This window comes from Pseudochaenichthys georgianus, chromosome 10, assembly GCF_902827115.2.
Source record: "Pseudochaenichthys georgianus chromosome 10, fPseGeo1.2, whole genome shotgun sequence".
NCBI lineage: Eukaryota > Metazoa > Chordata > Actinopteri > Perciformes > Channichthyidae > Pseudochaenichthys > Pseudochaenichthys georgianus.
Window position 1 is genome coordinate 22,538,336 of NC_047512.1, and position 17,923 is coordinate 22,556,258.

At 43.7% G+C, this 17,923-nt stretch overlaps 2 protein-coding genes across 3 annotated transcripts; one reads left to right on the forward strand and one right to left on the reverse strand.

The window, feature by feature from the left end:
- Positions 1-90: 90 nt before the first annotated feature.
- Positions 91-12,029, reverse strand: rnf20 (ring finger protein 20, E3 ubiquitin protein ligase). Of its 2 annotated transcripts, none has more exons than XM_034093303.1 (22): positions 11,921-12,029; positions 11,418-11,590; positions 11,231-11,299; positions 10,923-11,021; positions 10,660-10,807; positions 10,377-10,562; positions 10,108-10,223; positions 9,018-9,164; positions 8,825-8,899; positions 8,594-8,713; positions 7,553-7,732; positions 7,337-7,472; positions 7,096-7,217; positions 6,156-6,312; positions 5,718-6,018; positions 5,172-5,289; positions 4,926-5,075; positions 4,631-4,843; positions 4,138-4,263; positions 3,919-4,059; positions 3,566-3,670; positions 91-819 (listed from the first exon to the last, which is right to left on the reverse strand). In XM_034093303.1, the coding sequence occupies exons 2-22, from the start codon at positions 11,580-11,582 to the stop codon at positions 643-645; spliced, it is 3,051 nt and encodes a 1,016-aa protein (XP_033949194.1). In that variant the 5' UTR covers positions 11,583-11,590; positions 11,921-12,029; the 3' UTR covers positions 91-642. The 2 variants fall into 2 exon arrangements, with proteins under 2 accessions (XP_033949194.1, XP_033949195.1); XM_034093304.2 differs by having other exon boundaries at positions 11,418-11,612; positions 11,921-12,020.
- A 3,199-nt stretch (positions 12,030-15,228) lies between these two features.
- Positions 15,229-17,672, forward strand: aldob (aldolase b, fructose-bisphosphate). The gene is made up of 9 exons (XM_034093460.2): positions 15,229-15,302; positions 15,400-15,512; positions 15,598-15,809; positions 15,920-15,974; positions 16,114-16,274; positions 16,370-16,453; positions 16,689-16,863; positions 16,960-17,159; positions 17,414-17,672. Exons 1-9 carry the CDS (start codon positions 15,262-15,264, stop codon positions 17,507-17,509), a joined length of 1,137 nt encoding a protein of 378 aa, XP_033949351.1. The 5' UTR covers positions 15,229-15,261; the 3' UTR covers positions 17,510-17,672.
- The last annotated feature ends 251 nt before the right edge of the window (positions 17,673-17,923 follow it).

Here is a 17,923-nt window from a genome sequence, read left to right on the forward strand (position 1 = left end):
GTTTAATACTCTAGGTCAAATGTTATGATTATTCTCTGGGTTTATTAACCATGTGAGATGCAGAAAATGGTGATTTGGAAACAGAATCCGGACAGTTAAGATGTCACTTTAATAACTAATAGAACAGCAATTACACAGCATCAAGAGAGATTTTCAAATAATAAAAAAAGAAACCTAATAAGAAATGATGAATGACACACATACCAACATTAAAACAAACATCCACTACACATTTACTAATCTTTTTCTTTGTATACTGGTTTGTGTAATTGGCTGTTCTCACTCACGCACACACTCCACAAAAATGCAAACTCGCAGTGTCTTATTCCTCTACATTCTTTCTGCCCCAGTTTCTGGAATCGTTAAAGCAGTACAGTTGTGGATGGGAGAAGCTGAATTCAGTCATTATTAAGAACAAAAGAAATATTAAAGCGTTCATTTCAGAGCATCACGGCGGCCCTCTGACGCTGGAATCATCTGAAGAAGTCACACTGATGCTTTCCTGCACACACACAGCAGCGGGGGGGAGGCACGTGTTCAGAGGAGGCAGTGATGAGTCTCGCTCCTGGCACTGTTTGCACCACCACTTTTTCTTGTTGACCTTTTTCCTCTTCCTTCGAGTGTGCACTGGGAAACGCAGCTTTAGCCGATGTATATGCGGTGGAAGTCGTTCGCTCCGAAGGCGGCGTTGCACTTGGGGCACTTCCTCTGGCGTGTGTCGTAGCGTGTCTTTACGCACTCGAAGCAGAAGACGTGGAAGCACTTTGTCAGGACTGCATCCTTCACCCGGGAGTTGCAGCAAGGACACGTTAGGCGCGCCTGGGGGAGAGAGGCAGAGAGAGGGGGGAGGGAACCGTTTGAACAATAAACTGAGAAGCCATTTTAGTGCTGAGCTGAGAGGTTTTGTGATAAGTGGACTCAAATATCTTCAACTGCCCTTAAGCAGGACAAACCACATGGTACGACATTCGCTCTTCTTTTTCTGACTCACCCCTACTCACCGCCGGATCACCTGAGCCACCTACAACTGGCACACTAACCTCCTTTTCCCCTCTCTCTCCAAGTGAGGTTCTTACCCTCATTACCTCTGCCCGCCCTACCACCTGTCCTCTGGACCCTATCCCTTCAAACCTCCTTCAGACTATCGCTCCTGATATTCTACCGTTTCTCACCCATTTAATCAACACTTCTCTAACTTCTGGTCACTTTCCACACACTCTCAAGGAGGCGAGAGTAAACCCTCTCCTGAAGAAACCCACTCTCAACCCGTCTGATGTTATAAACTACAGGCCTGTCTCTCTCCTCCCGTTCCTGTCTAAAACACTTGAACGCGCTGTCTTTAAACAACTCTCCTGTTATCTCCATCAGAACAACCTTCTGGATCCGCACCAGTCTGGTTTCAAGGCAGGTCACTCCACAGAAACTGCTCTCATTGCTGTCACTGAGGAACTGCACACTGCTAAAGCAGCCTCCCTCTCCTCTGTCCTCATCCTTTTGGACCTGTCTGCTGCATTCGACACGGTGAACCATCAGATCCTCCTTCACACTCTCCAAGAACTTGGAGTTTCAGGCTCTGCACTTTCCCTCCTCACCTCATACCTCAAAGACCGCACCTACAGGGTTACTTGGAGAGGGTCTGAGTCCGACCCTTGTCAATTAACTACAGGGGTCCCTCAGGGCTCTGTTCTTGGTCCCCTCCTCTTCTCCCTGTACACAAACTCGCTCGGATCTGTCATTAGCCCGCATGGTTTTTCATACCACTGCTACGCTGACGACACCCAATTAATTCTGTCCTTTCCCCGCTCAGAGACCCAGGTCGTCGCACGCATCTCTGCTTGTTTAGCTGACATCTCTCAGTGGATGTCCGCTCATCATCTCAAGCTCAACCTTGACAAAACTGAAGTGCTTTTCCTTCCGGGAAAAGATTGTCCCTCTCTTGACATGACTATCAACATCGGCCCCTCTGTTGTTTCCCCGACTCAGACTGCAAGGAATCTGGGTGTGACCCTGGATAACAACCTGTCCTTCACTGCAAACATCGCTGCTACAACCCGCTGCTGCAGATACACGCTTTTCAACATCAGGAAGATACGCCCACAGCTGACCCAGAAATCGACGCAGGTTCTGGTCCAGGCTCTCGTCACCTCACGCCTAGACTACTGCAACTCCCTCCTGGCTGGTCTACCTGCATGTGCCATCCGACCTCTGCAGCTCATCCAGAATGCAGCGGCTCGTCTGGTCTTCAACCTTCCAAAATTTTCCCACACCACGCCGCTCCTCCGCTCCCTCCACTGGCTTCCGGTAACTGCTAGAATCCACTTCAAGACACTGGTACTTGCGTACCATGCTGCGAATGGATCTGGCCCTTCCTACATCCAGGACATGGTTAAACCGTACACCCCAGCACGTGCACTACGCTCTGCATCAACCAAACGACTCGCTGCACCCTCGCTGCGAGGGGGACCCAAGTTCCCATCAGCAAAAACACGTGGGTTTGCTATCCTGGCTCCAAAATGGTGGAATGAGCTCCCCATTGAAATCAGGACCGCAGAAAGCTTACACACCTTCCGGCGCAGACTGAAAACTCATCTCTTTCGACTCCACTTAGAGCGATAGAATGACTAACAAAGAACTGCTAACAGAGCACTTATATACTAATAAAGGACTGGCTTATCTATAGCCAGTTGAGCAGCACTTGAAACGATTGGCCCTTTGAAACCTGATGTTCTTATATGATTCTGTTTTCCTCAAGGTTGTGTCTTCCTGGTCGAATGTACTTATTGTAAGTCGCTTTGGATAAAAGCGTCAGCTAAATGCAATGTAATGTAATGTAATGTAATGGTATGAAGGCTGATGCGAGGGGAACAGATTTCCTGTCTGTGCAACATCAAAAAATGTTTCCAGCAATTCCAGTATGTCTTTTTTCAAGAGTTTTGATGACAATCGGAATAATATCTTGAATTGCACTTTTTTTGTTGTTGCCATAATCCTATCCTCCCATGCCTATACTGATTGCAAGACCATGTACAGAACAGAGAGCACATATTGTAGACTTGCCTCAGAGTATTTCCCCTTCATGATGACAACACCTTTACAGTTCATGATCAAATCTGGAGAAATCTGGGATGATCCATTTAGATGTCTGTCTGTGCTACCAGATCTAAATGGACACTAGCTACTATTTGTACAAGTGAGTCATTTATAATGTCTGATGTTAAGTATTTGCACAGTGCATGTGTGTTTCTGTCAACACAGTGTGATCACCCTGACAGCTGGTCTCATTTGGGGGAAACTACAGTAATAAGGATAACTCATTCAGTTACTGCCTATTTAGAAAAAGAAGAGAGCAATGAAAGTCCCATTTAGTTTTTCTTGCCGTTACATAAGACTGATACCACTCTAGTGTGTTAATGCACAACATGAGGTTACTGTCTGCAATTGGCACGCTGAGCTGATGTGGGTGTGCCTTAAACGCTGACCAACATCATGTGACAGTACCTCTGACTTCCAGAAGCAGACCTATGAACAGGACGTCTTTGAGTTTCTTTGCATCACAGAAACCTACCTTATAGTCACTGATTTCTTCATTAAGGATGTCGTCTCCGTTGCTGATTTTCTCTGCGGGTTTCTTGGCCTTCTCGATCTTTCCCCTTAGTTTGGAGATGTCCTCCTGAAACACATTACATGTATGTAGTTTAAGATATGAAAGGGTGATCTGTAAGTCAACAGAGTACTTTCTTCTTGCTGTGTTAACCGCACTGTGCCACATGTGTATCACGGTTATGGAAACAAAGAATGTTTTGAAACCTTATCCCATCTGTTAAACACCATGTATCGACCACGTCTTGCCTTTATAATTCCACCCACTTTCTGAAACATTCTGACTTGATTTTGTGCGTGTTTATTTGCGGATGTTACCTGTGCTCGTCTGGCGTTAAAGGACTCTTTCTCCCTGGAGATGCTGTTCTCTATGACCTCCTCTCTGACCAGTTTGAGCCTCTGCTGAACTTGCTCCAGCTGGGTTCGCACCTCCTCCGACAGCACCGCAGACTCCTGAGCCTGGAGGATGGGAGAAGGTGTTATTCTGCCTCAACGTCAATGTTTCTGTTCATAACTGTGCATATCTGAATGTGTTACCTTGCGTTTGTTCATGTCTAACGCTTGTGTTCGAAGGGCCAGCTCTCTCTCAGCAGTGCTGATGGTGCCCTGCAGGAGGCGCTCCTTTTCCTCAAGCTTCCTCACCACCTGCAGCTGGGCATCCACCTGACAAATGGGAACAAACCCAACAAATGTGGATGGTAAACAAAGGTTTTTTTAAATTCGAAAACACAGATTTGACATTTTAAGGGAAAAGACGGTAAACGAGTAGAAGCACACAAACAAAAAGCAGCATCAGGATGTCAATTGAATTCACATTAGACTTTTTATTCAAGCTTTCTTTCTTTATTCTCCGACACGCTGTTCTATTGAAAAGAAAATTGAGCATTCAAATGAAATATATCTAATCCCTACGGCATGCAAAGAAAGGATGAAGTGACTCCAGGTTGTTGTCACTGCAGTTGACCCGTGTGTTTGTGTTGGTGGGTACAAACCCTTGACAGATTGCACCTGGTGTTGACTGGAGGCTCACCTGCGTTTTTAAAGTCAGCAGTTGGTCTGCCAGCTCCTCCTTCTCCTCTTTCAGCAGCTTGTGGATCTGGTTGGACTTGATCCGCTCGCTCATCAGCTTGAAGTTGGCATCGTCTTTTTCCCTGAGCTGCTGCATCAGACGGATGTTCTGTTCCTGCATGTCCTCGAAGGCCTGCCCCGTCACGTCCATCTCGCTCAGCAGGGCGTCCTCCTCCTGCAGAGGAAGGCAGAAAGAGAGTTAGAGAGACAGAGGGGTTATTGTTAGTGCATTCGAACACAACGACCAGATGACACACCTGTTTTGCTATGGAGAGCTTCTTGTTGAGGATGTCGATCTGCTCCTCCACAGAGCGGATCTTCCTCAGAGCTTCTTCGTCCGCCATCTTTTTGCCCTCCCTCCTCTCCCTCTCCTCAAGCTCCCTCAGCCTCTGCCGCAGCTCCTCTCCCTGGAAACAGCATTGTTATTATTGGGGTTCCACAAAACAGATTTAAAAGTGACTTCTGCAGCAAAAATCATGTTTGACTTTATAAAGAATAATCACCTCTGACTTGGACTTCTTCTCTGCAGCCATGAGCTGGACCTTGTCCCTCTGCTCCTTTGGCGCTGAGCGGTACATGTCCAGCAGCAGCTTCATCTCCCGCTGGGACTCCTGGGCTTTCCTGCTCAGCAAAGGGAAAAGTATTTCAGCCTTGGTAGCCCCATAGACCCTCCAGGAAAACGCGATCGCATAATTTAGCATTTTTTGTTTACGTACTTCTATGTAATTAAAGAATTGTTTGTAAAAATCTATGACGAATATGTAATGATGCAGCATGATTCAATACTCTCTGACACACTAACAACCTCGTCATATTAACCACTAGGCCACACAGTTCTTTTGATCTAATTGATAGATTAAAAAACCAACATGATTTAACAAACAATTGTTTTATTTTCATGTTATTATTATTATTTGACTGGAGAAGATTGAAAGAAACTTTAAATGTCTTACAGCCTGAGTTAATATTGGTTTACAGTATGTTCCTGATGTTTATAGAGAGAATCCTAACAGATATATATAATGAAAACTTCCCAGGAGGCCACTTACTTGAGTTCGGCTCTTATGATCTTCAGCTGCTCCATCTCTTTCCTCTTGGACCCCCCGATGGAGGGGCGCTCCCCGGCCGACTCCTCCGGCTGGCTGCAGCCGGTCCTCTCCTCCTTCATCACACTGCTGCGAGTCGGCCTCTCTCTCTCCTTTTCCTTCTCTTTCTCACGCTCTCTGTCTTTCTCCTCTTTCTTTATAATGTCCTTTTCTCTCTTTTCCTCCTTTTCTTTCTTCTCATCTTTCTCCTCCTCTTTTACGGTTGCTTCAGGTTCTGCTCCAGACTCAGTCTTCACAGAGGCTCCTATAGAGAAAGTAAAGACTTGTCAATGAGGACAGTCCTGATGTACTTAATATCCGCTGTGAGAACAGCGGGAAACCAGGATACAAAAAGCCATCTAATCTATTTGCATCAAAGTTGATCCACTCGGTGATAGCTACCAGTGCTGCTGGGCGTGGAGGAGCCGTTGTCAGCCTCTGATTTGACCACAGGCTCCCCGGAGATGGCTGGTGTCGAAGGAGAGGTGGTCTCATCCTTCACGTCCATCTCTGTGCTGGACTGGGACTGGAGGATGGCATTTCCCTTTGAGGCGCGGACCTAAAGAAGTAACAGATTCATGTGTTAAAAGCATGATGCGCTTTCTTATACTATACCCATCAAATGTGTTATCAAACTGACCGATAACTTTAATGAATACTGTGATTTGGAGCCTTTTCCAAAAGGTCATGGACCCTTGTGTGGACTATGATGACACCATGAGCACACAGTGTTGCACTAACCACCTCATTGGAAGGTTACCAAAACACAGCCCTTTACATGTGAGAAGTGATTGACCACGAGACATTAAAAACAACAACAACAACAACAACAACCAGATAGACAATGATTCAGGAGTCCATATAAAAATAGTAAGGTGTCAACATGGAAACCTTCTTTTCTGCAAAACAAGCTTTGTTATAGTTTAGTTTCTAAGGCCAAGCAGATCATGAGGATGTTCCAACATCCGTTTTTATAAATTGAACACAGATTTACGGCGTGGTTCAGCAACTGGAAATCAGGCTTGCAAGCATGCACAAAACAGATAGAGGTGAACAGGAATGCAAGAGGATGAGCCGAAACAAGTAGGCATCCCCTCTTCTCTGAATGCTCTGCCATCAAGAAAGAAGAATATGTTCATAAAGTGCAAATCCAACCTCTTGTAGCCATCACTAGATCCAGCTTCCATCACTGCCCTGAACTGTAATTGCAATAGAGCAATGTGCAATATATACACAGACAGAAAAACGAATTGGAGCACAAATGTCTGAATACAGTTTTCTCTGTTTCTCTCCATCTCATTTCTGTGGCTGGTGATTGTACAAGTTTCTCTAGTTGACCTACCTGGTTGAGCTCAGCTTGCGTCTCTCTCAGTCTGATCTTGTATTTCACCACCTCTACCTTCATCTGCTGGTTGTGTGTTTGCAACGTGCTGATCAGGTGACGCATCTCCCTGTTGATGGGACCTGAGAGAAGGAGGCAGGTAGTTAGGGGAACAAAAGAGAATACAGATTATTTCATTTCTTTCAGCAAGGAGCTAATTTGTGCACTTCATTCACTATTTAAGATGGAACCTGTTGGTTACCTGCTTGCTCGTTGGCAGCAAGCGTCTGTTCAAATTCAATGCGCAACATCTCGTACTCCTTCCTGACTTGAGCCAGTGTGTCCTCCAGCTGAAACACCTCCGTACGAACCTTCCTCTGCAGAGCCACCTCGTCATTCTGCGTACAGAGCGGATGAGAGTGAGAAAAGGACGAACAGCAACATAGATAGGCACTCAGGTTCAGATGCACCCACTGACCTCCATGTGCTCCAGCTGTCGGAGCCTCGCCGTCCTGGTGGTGTTGAGACGAGCACGTGTCTCATCTAACTGAGACTTCAGGATCAGAGACTCGTTGTAGAGCACAGAAAACTGTGACTGTAAGCAGCGATACTCAGCAGTCTCTTTGACCACGCCCTCTGCTCGGATCAGCAGCTCCGCCTGAGAGAGAAAGAGACAGCAAAAGAAAACGTGTTAAAAACAGTAAAGTAGGCAGCTTTTTTAGCAGTATAAAGGTTACCAGCGAGATTTAAGGGTAAGTCTTTAAATTGAGGCAGTTTCTTCCAATGATTATTTTTGACCCATGTCCCCTTCTCTTTTCAACATAGCAGTACATTTAACACGTGCAACTAGGCCTGTCGCGATAATCAATACATTAACTTATCGTACGATAAATAAAAATGGACTCGATAACTTTTCTGAGCTCGATAAATTGCCGTTTACATGCGTGTTTGTTTACATAAGAATGTGACCAGCATTTTAGCCTGGAGCGCTGTGGCTGTTGAGAGCTTGTGAGACAATGTGTGCTCATATTTATTTATTTATATATATATATATATATATATATATATATATATATATATATATATATATATATATATATATGAGAGAGAGCTCTGTTTTCCAGCCTGAGTCTATTTAATTGATTGTTTTGGTTGTCTGTGATTTTAATTAATTTGTTATAATTAAATGTATTTATTTTATTTATTATATATAATTTATATATTTGAATATTATTTCACATTTCATTTGCAAAGTTGAAAGTTCAATACAAAGTTCTGTTTGAAAGGATGTACTTGAATTATTATTATTATATATTATCATTATGTCAGTGGTCTAAAATGGTCTTACAACGGTGCCGACAATATCATCGTTTATCGCAATAATTTGAACATTTATCGCCCAACAAAATTAATGATCGTGACAGGCCTACGTGCAACCACATTTCCTGGAATACAATTATCAATCAATGTGTCCTTTTTCAAATGAAAGCCAGAAGAAAGTTGTGAAACATTCATGCACCTTCATGTTGTTGTTCTCCTGGTGCACACTCTGCAGGTCCTGCTGGAGCTTCTGCAGCTCGACGAAGCGGTTGTCTGCCAGCTCCGTGTTCTCCTCCATATCACTGTTCATTTCTTCAAACTTCACAGGAGAGATGGGGACATGTCAGCAAGTATGAACAGCAAAGCATGGAAAGAAAAAGTACAGGATAAAGGTCTTCACACTTCTCTCATCAAAATATACAATTCATACCTTTCTCTTGTTAATAGTGATGGTCCCACAAACGCTGCTGGCCTCCCCACACACCTTATAGCCTTTGCTGTTCACCTGGGACACATTACAGGAAGTGTTATAAAGAATTTAGTATAATATAAAGACTTGCACGATGGTGTCAAGGACAACTTCCTCAGACACACATGCAGCGAGAGAGAGATCACATCCTCACCCTCTCCAGTATCTCAGTCAGGTGAGCGTTCAGTCTGTTCTCGCGGCGGCGGATCTTCTCCATGTCCCACTGCAGCTCCTCGATCAGGACCTGCAGCTCGCTGACACGCTGGTCCGCTTTGTTAGCCGCACGACCCAGAGGACGAGTCTGGACAGGAACACAGACACATGACATCCATTAGAAACATAAGATAGTACTGTGCAGCGTTTCCGTCAGGGGGCCGTCTTGCCGTCATTTGACGCCCTTATTCAGCTCGGGACGCCCTGAACTCGAGACGAGGGCGTCCAAAAATATTAATAATTCGAGAGAAGATCGAGAGATTTTATCGCTTGAAATAACGAAAAGGAAAAAGGACAAGGACATCCCTCTGTTGGAGGGGCAAAGGAGTCTGGTGGGATTATTTTCGGAGTATTGAAGATCGTTTCCCCGACATCAGCGGTGCCTGCTACAGGACAACACAGAACGTGCGCGATTTGGACGCGATGAGCGGTGCTAGTGGAGCACACGCGTGAGCTGCGAGCACCAGGGCCACGCAGCGGCGAAACTGAGGCTCCGTGGTAAACTGTGGTAACATGAAGAGCCGTTTGGGAGCCGAAAGAGCCGGCGCTTTAAGAGAGCCGAGCCAAATGATCCGGCTCACTAACGTAAAAAGACAGTATCTATAAGGGACGGCTCAAGTCCAAATCTTGGGGTGGACGCCCTCTCAGCCCTGGTCTGGCGGAAACACTGGTCCTGTGCAACTAAGCAGATGTTACTAAAGGATTATTATTAACAGGAAACCAAATAAGTATTTGATAATTTACTAAACACAGTGGGTGACAATATTATAATAAGTTACTGAATCTACTCTCCATGATTGATGCTTTATGATTGAGTGTGATTTATTATTCAAAGAGCCTTAATTCTCTTACGAATATAATGCGTTTTGGTGGCAAACAAGTTTACTATCGAGTGCAGCAGTCCAAACCATTATTAAGAATTATACATCAAACACATTTACTGCGATTGTGAATATGGAAGTGCATACAATACAAGTATAATATTAAAATCACTTTCTTTATGTTAATAAACAGAATTAAACCATTTGTACCTGACTGGTCATGTGACTGTGCTTCTGCTTAAAGTCCTCTGTCAGCTGTTGCAGCCGCTTGTTTTCATTGGTCAGGAGTGTATTCTGTTTGGAAGCTGCCTGCCACAGACTGCTGTCTGGAAAGAAAAGCAACAATATATACATTTTAAATGTTAAATACATAACCTAACTTAATGAATTTCTTCCAATCATACTTCATCCTTAGCCTTTCACATTTGCAATATCATCACGTTTTCCTATACCCAAACCTATGTCTCCTTTTATCTCACCAGCTCCAGAGTCCAGCTCTGTCTTCAGTTGGTCCACGGTCCTCTTCAGACACTCATAAATCTCCACCACGTGGCTGGCCTGCTTCTGGCTTTTCTCCACCCTCTCCTGGAGCTCAGCCTCCATCTCCTCACTGCTGCTGCTCGCCAACGTGGCCAGGAAAGAGTTGTTTGGCTCTCCCTGGTTGCCTGAGTGACAACAGCAGGAAAGATAGTGTTGGCTTTAATATCTGGTTTGTTCATCAAAACCAACATATTGCTTTTAAAGTCACGATCTTTTCTTTACCTCTGTCCTTGGCCCGCTCCTGGTTGGAGTCGCCATCAGGTTCTGGAGTATCCGGCTTCAGGCTCCGTCCCTCACCAGTCTGAGATTTCTCAGGCTCGCTGCTCGCTTGGTCATAACGTCTGATGGTCAGTTGAACGTTTTCATCAAACTGAAGGAGAGAAAAGGGGATCCCATTCAGACTTTTTGATCTTAATTCTGGAGGAGAGTGTTAATCCTGGACATGTATTCTGGGTTTTTCCTCTTTAGTCTCTGAACTTGTTTACCTGGTTCCAGTATCTGTTGAGGATCAGCAGACTGGCATCATCAGTGGCCTGGCGGGTCTCCAGTCTCTCAATTCGCTCTCGCAATTCATCCTCAATGACCTGCAAAACACAAACATGAGAGTACAGCTTCCTGTGTGTGTGTGTGTGTGTGTGTGTGTGTGTGTGTGTGTGTGTGTGTGTGTGTGTGTGTGTGTGTGTGTGTGTGTGTGTGTGTGTGTGTGTGTGTGTGTGTGTGTGTGTGTGTGTGTGTGTGTGTGTGTGTGTGTGTGTGTGTATTTTGAAAGTGTACAAAGATATTGGTAATTTACCTGTCTTTGATCAAGAGATTCTCCCAACTTTCGGTTCTTTGTCTGGAGAGCCCTGATGTCTTGTTCTTCCTGGAAATAAATAGTTCAAACATTAGTGTGAAAAGACAAGTAGGTAAACAAATAGAGAGCCACTAAAGATGTGAACACATATATTAGCAGTAGTGGATATTAACAAAAGGGGGCTCACTGAGTTGGACACCCCTCCCAGTTTGATGACCGTCTCCACCGCGGTGCTCCCCCCGGTACTGACACCGGGGGTTCCGTCCTCTCCCTCCCTCTCCCTCCGCTTCTCCGGCGGCGCCCCGGAGGACGAGGGGCCGCAGGGGTCCGAAGGACGCTTCTGCCCCGACATACTCACTCCTGAATCAGACAGATAAAAACACTGATAAAACAAAGTGAAGGACTGTTAGATTCAGAAGGTTATGCTGATGAAAGCTACGTGCACCTGCAGGTAGATGACAATAAAGTGATACAAAAATAACTACTGGGATTTTTACTCTGAAACCATATTCACAAATTGTTTTAAAACCTGACCAGGATGATTTAATCAGTCAGTGTAGCGTCAGGCTAACGTTAGCCGTGTGCTAACTCCAGCTTTAGATGCTGCTGGTGCTCAGAGAAGCTGACCCCAACCATAAGTGCATTAACGTTGTATTACTGACAATATACATAACCAAATCTAAGTCTTACCGCTTGTAATGATACGAGTTTTATATTATTAACTGATATGGTTGTCTGTGGCTGTTGATGTTGCGGCTCCCTGTCTTTAGTAAACGGAAGTGTGGACGCTGTTGGTGGGGCGAGCTGCACCTGACATGGCGCCCGCTGCCGTCCGGGAGGGGCACTGCTCTCATTTCAGTCACGATACTAGGCACTAAACTTACTGTTCAGCGAGTGGGTGTCGATTTGATGAAACAATAAGAAAAAGTAAGAACAAAATTCCACACAGGAATAACTATAATAGTCCAGTGCTGTAATGATGTAACACAGTACATTTTCTCAAGTACAATTTTGAGAGACTTGTACTTTACTTGAGTATTTAAATGTCATGCTAGTACTTCCACCACACTACAATTCAGAGGTACAAAGTGTACTTTTACTCCACTACAATTATTTCATATATTTAGTTACTTTGCAGATTTGGAATAATAATATGTTATATAAAATATAATCAACACTAAAAAAGGACTTTAGGACTTGAGTAACATTCAAACTATATATGATTCTGAAATGGGCTGATCTGCATAATAATAGCCTACTTTTATTTTTGGTACTTTAAGTATATTTTGATGCTAATACGTTTCTGATTTTTGAGTAACATTTTGAATTCAGGACTTTTACTTGAGAGTATTCCTATTCTGAGGTTGTTCTACTTTTTCTTAAGTACAAGATCCTTGTCTCTGTTATAAACTTATATAAGGTATTTATTCAACACAGGGAGGGCCCTCCTTATCTTTGACTGTTTGTGTATTTGAACTACTTAAGGGCAGGAATTCATTGTCTTATACTTATACTCGCTGCTTTTGTGGAGGAAGTTACAGCGCCACGTAGAGGCTCCTGCATATGTACTGCAGCTTCTCCAGCGGTTGGAGCTAAACGGAGCGGTCTCGTGTGGACAGACACTATCCGGATAACTATTGCGTGTGGACGGAAGCCGTTTGCGATTGCGTTTGCGTTAATCCTATGCGTTTAGCCGTTTTCGTCCTCGTGTGGCCGCAGCCTTACTGTCCCTAAAATCAATAGCCTTGTGAACTGGGTAAAGGGCACTTAAGTTTGCTGTTCCCTTAACTTTTAGGTGAGATGCAAAATCCACTGAATCTTTGGGAGCTGCTTTATTTTTGACTCATTTCAAGTGTGTTTAAAGGAATTTAAAATAGGCAACTTAAACAACTATTTGAATCATGGTCAAAACAATCTCAAATCAAGGGCCACAATATAACTAAAATATGGTAGGATGATTTTGGTCCAAATACACATTCAAATTACCAACACACAATGAACCTGCGGCTTTTGAGACATATCAAAAACGTCCACATTCACAGGCTTCACAGAAGAGACACTTTGATTGTAGTGTTTGATTGTAATGCTTATATGTTAAAATGCTTGGGTTTAAACATTGATTTTACAAGCAAGACAACATCAACATTCCTTTGGTAAATTATTTAAATTAAAATGTTCCTCTTTCCTGTCTCTTTTTTTCTCCTTATGTAAAAGAATACTCATGGACAGAGACTGCACTTTGATCAGCACTATTAAGGAGTGCATTGCACAGTGAGGCAAAGTCCAGGTTGTGTAAAGGTAATTAATTAAATATATATATACCCTATATATGGGTTCAAATATCTGTTTGTGCTGAGGTCACTAATGGACCAGTGAGAGCATTTCAAACACACCTGTTTTTGGCCATTTTCATAATCGATAGGAGGACTGTTTATGCATGACGTGTTGACAAGCAATGTGACGCATGAGGCAGACACACAAGCCAGCATGAAAAAGCAGTTATTTCTGTTCTAACTATTGCCATATTTGTATCCAATAAATGTACACACATAGTCACCTACTACTGTAATTACAGATTAAAGCTGAAAGCAAAAATATGATGACAAAAGTTAAAGTATGATAATGTTCTAAATGTAGACAGGGCTGATAAAATATCTTTAAAAAAAATCAAAACAGGGAAAAAACTAGCAAACTATATACAAAAAAATGGACATGCATGTGCAGGAGGAAACAACAGATTTAATCTATCTAAAATATATAAAAACAACTGTTAAAGTATCTAAAGACATACAGCATGTGTTCCATTCCAAGGGACTTTGGACTAAAAAACGAGATTAAATGAGAAGCAATTTTACATATTAGATTTTCCTTCTTGAATGTATCAATAATGAACATGACACATCAACATATATAAAATGAAAAACTATGACTGTCCATTGAATTTTCTCAAATCAAATGGGACAAACAGCCATGCTTTTGCAATCAACACAGGACAATGGAAACAAAGAAACTTATATTGCAACATTGCAACGGGCCTCTCAAATTGCATTTCATTCTTTCCTCTGAGTGTAAATCAATCAAAGAAAAACATGGAGGCGGGGCTGTTCCAGGACTGCGTGGCGCGTGCATGCACATTTTTAATTTTTTTTTCAGACGAAACACCGTGTGCCCTTCGTGTTTTCAAAAAATCCGCCCCAGGTTCTGACCATAGACGGTTCTGACACAAGCATAAAGTCCACATAGCAGCGTTGTCGTCGTATCATGCAAACACCGCCCCTGTCTGTCGGACCGGGCCAATTGCACCCCCGGGGTGACACACGCCCCTCTACATCACGGGCCCCTCCTCCCCGGAACAGAACATGCAATAAATACAGCTTTGTGCACTTTTCGGCCTTCTCCATCATTCAACTTGCTGCAGCGAGGCCGTGCTCACTTTCCACTTCTGTTGCCGTCGCCGTTTGACCAAACTCTAAAGTAAGACATGTTTTGGTTTTTGCATTCTCATTCGGTTTCTGATTCTGAACTGACATATTTCGCCTGGCTTATGCTAGATAAGTCCACGTTTTCACGTGCCCTCGTGTTTTTAAATGTGCAGTTCTTAAAGTAATGTTGAAATTATGGTATACATTGCACGATTTCAAAAATGTCAACTTTGCACAACCGGAAATATCAGCTGTCAAGTCTGTATGATCGAACAACATTACTCTTTCTTTTTGCACTTTAGATTTGAGGGTATTTTATTTTGAAAGGGTTGCATATTGAATGTCGACGTGTTCTATTTGACGGAGGTTGGTAGTGCAATGCATCCTTGGTTTGTGTGCAAATGCTTGTTAGAAACATATCCGCGTTCAACCTGACGTTGCTCATCATGTGTGCTAATGATGCTCGTGGTATGAATTAGTGTCCTTCATATTAAGCTGCTTTTGTTAAGTGTGGGTTTTTCTGCAGAACTATGATCACACATCTAAAGCTAGAAATTATCTGCCTGAGAGCCAAAGTTCAACCAGTCGAGCCACATATTTACAGAGGTGATGCAAGAGAGGCAGGAAGTTAGAGGCAGCATAGGTTTATTGTATGTTGATAGGATAAAAGATAACGTACTTTTTTCATTGTTAAGCCTTGAAGAGTTTTTTTTATAAACTATGAACTAACTTTTTTCCCTACTCTAGCATGACTCATCAGTTCCCGTCCCTCTCTCCGGAGCAGAAGAAGGAGCTCTCTGACATTGCTCAGAGGATCGTAGCTCCAGGAAAGGGCATCCTGGCTGCAGATGAATCAACAGGTGGGCCTCAAATATATAGTTGATATATAAGTGAAGGGGGGTAACTACTAAGTGCAACTGAAATAATTGTTGTTCTTCTTTCAAGGAACTATGGGAAAGCGTCTTGAGAAAATCAAGGTGGAGAACAGCGAGGAGAACCGTCGTTACTTCCGTGACCTTCTCTTCTCCACTGACCCCTCAATCTCCAACTGTGTGGGTGGGATCATCTTCTTCCATGAGACGCTCTACCAGAAATCAGACAGCGGCAAGCTCTTCCCCCAGGTCATCAAAGATAAGGGCATTGTTGTTGGCATCAAGGTGAGGAGCCTAAACGTGGCCATTAAACCGTCCCGAATTACACACATTTTTAAGTCTTCTACATATTGACCTTTTGTGAGTTAATGTGTTTTCTGATTTTCCTGCTTCAGGTTGACAAAGGCACAGCCGGTCTTAATGGAACAGATGGAGAGACCACCACACAAGGTGAAAATTAATTGTATTTCTGTTGTGCAAAAGTGCAAGCCTTTTGCTAAATCTGTACATCTCTTTGTGTATTATAGCAAACATATTGAATGAACACAACCCCATACTATAATATCTGTGTCTTGTTATTTTTTGACAGGTCTGGACGGCCTCTCTGAGCGCTGTGCCCAGTATAAGAAAGACGGCTGTGACTTTGCCAAGTGGAGGTGTGTGCTGAAGATCTCAGACAGCTGCCCAACCTCTGTGGCCATCGCGGAGAACGCCAACGTCCTTGCCAGATATGCCAGCATCTGCCAACAGGTGTGTGTGCGCCATAGTCTCCATAGAAAAGACTCGCTCATAAATATTATTGGAAAGTTTTACATGTTTCAATTGACATTAATGTTTTCTATCAGAATGGCCTGGTGCCTATTGTGGAGCCAGAGATTCTGCCTGACGGAACCCACGACCTGCTGCGCTGCCAGTATGTCACTGAAAAGGTTGGTTGCTGCATTTCATTTAAGACAGTCAGACAAAGGCTGTAAGGAAGGGAAGCTATATCTGAATGGTCGACAAGCCATTCGGAATAAGTTTCCCTTAAGTCCCATATCTTCCGAGCATGGCACCCCACAAAAAACTGACTGTAATCTTATTCAGATGCTAAAATATGTGTGCCCCAACACTGAAAAAGTGAGTTTTTCATGATTAGTTATACATCTGCTTCTGTATGTTTAGGTTCTGGCTGCTGTGTACAAGGCTCTGTCTGATCACCATGTGTACCTGGAGGGCACTCTGCTGAAGCCCAACATGGTCACAGCTGGACAGTCCTGTGCAAAGACGTTCACCCCTCAGGAGGTTGCCATGGCCACAGTGACCGCTCTGAGGCGCACTGTTCCAGCTTCTGTGCCTGGTAAGTGTCACTAAGCCAGCTTTACCCTTAACAAACCTATTTGAGAAAAATGTGGAACATTTTCTCAGTGGCTTGCCTCTCTATGGGTCTTTCCAGGTATCTGCTTCCTCTCTGGAGGCCAGAGCGAGGAGGAGGCCTCCCTCAACCTGAACGCCATCAACCAGGTGCCCCTCAACCGCCCCTGGAAGCTGAGCTTCTCTTACGGCCGTGCGCTCCAGGCCTCTGCTCTCGCAGCCTGGCAGGGCAAAACTGCCAACAAAGCCGCTGCACAGGAAGCTTTCTGCAGCCGGGCCAAGGTGAGTCTCAGAGGTCATGAAGCTATCACTTCCAATGAATAGACAGTAATAAATGACTTCCTCCTTATAAATTGAAAATTAATGACGGTGAATAAACTGGCTTTAAAATTACTCTCACCTTGTACTACCAAACTTTATACTGACCTGTAAATGATTGATGCTTAAAAGCTTGTCCATTCAGTCACATGCACTAATGTGGGTCAGGCTGATCATTAACACTCAGATTTGACTTTGCCCTCTGTTGTTCTCCCCAGATCAACGGCCTGGCTTCCAAAGGAGAGTACAAGGCCTCCGGCTCAGCTGACCAGGCCTCCATGCAGTCTCTGTTCTCAGCCAGCTACATTTATTAAAAACTGAACGAAAAAAAAAAGGAATTGCACATGGCCCAAATATGACGCAGAGAAATGCCTCTGCTGGACTTCCTTACCAACACCAGGGGAAGACCTCCATTATAATGTTGAAATACCTTTCTACTCAATGAAATGCATGAAAAATAAATGTAAGTGACCAAAATATTGGTGATGTTTTTTGGATTTCAGTGTGTCACATTTTATTAATTGTCAGCAATAACTCAACTGAGAGCCTTTTTGTTTTTCTTAACAATGTTAAACAGAGGGTGAAAAGCTATTGGATCCTAACATAATTGTGCTGGGTTTCACACACAACTGAATAATATATTGCAATAGGACTAAATTGTGGCGCATGGCCAAACAGCTAATGCAAGTTTACCCCCACCTTACGCTAAACCATTCCTGAGGTTGATT

Bases quoted from the DNA above. Each gene is read 5' to 3' on its own strand.
- rnf20 (XM_034093303.1), bottom strand. From the start codon at position 11,582: ATGTCGGGGCAGAAGCGTCCTTCGGACCCCTGCGGCCCCTCGTCCTCC. The intron at 8,900-9,017 runs GTGAGGATGTGA...AATGTGTCCCAG, and splicing joins TGACTGAGATACTGGAGAGG to GTGAACAGCAAAGGCTATAA. The intron at 6,313-7,095 runs GTAGGTCAACTA...TTACTTCTTTAG, and splicing joins CGCAAGCTGAGCTCAACCAG to GTCCGCGCCTCAAAGGGAAA.
- aldob (XM_034093460.2), top strand. From the start codon at position 15,262: ATGCAAGAGAGGCAGGAAGTTAGAGGCAGCATAGGTTTATT. The intron at 16,454-16,688 runs GTTGGTTGCTGC...CTGTATGTTTAG, and splicing joins GCCAGTATGTCACTGAAAAG to GTTCTGGCTGCTGTGTACAA. The intron at 16,864-16,959 runs GTAAGTGTCACT...GGGTCTTTCCAG, and splicing joins TGTTCCAGCTTCTGTGCCTG to GTATCTGCTTCCTCTCTGGA.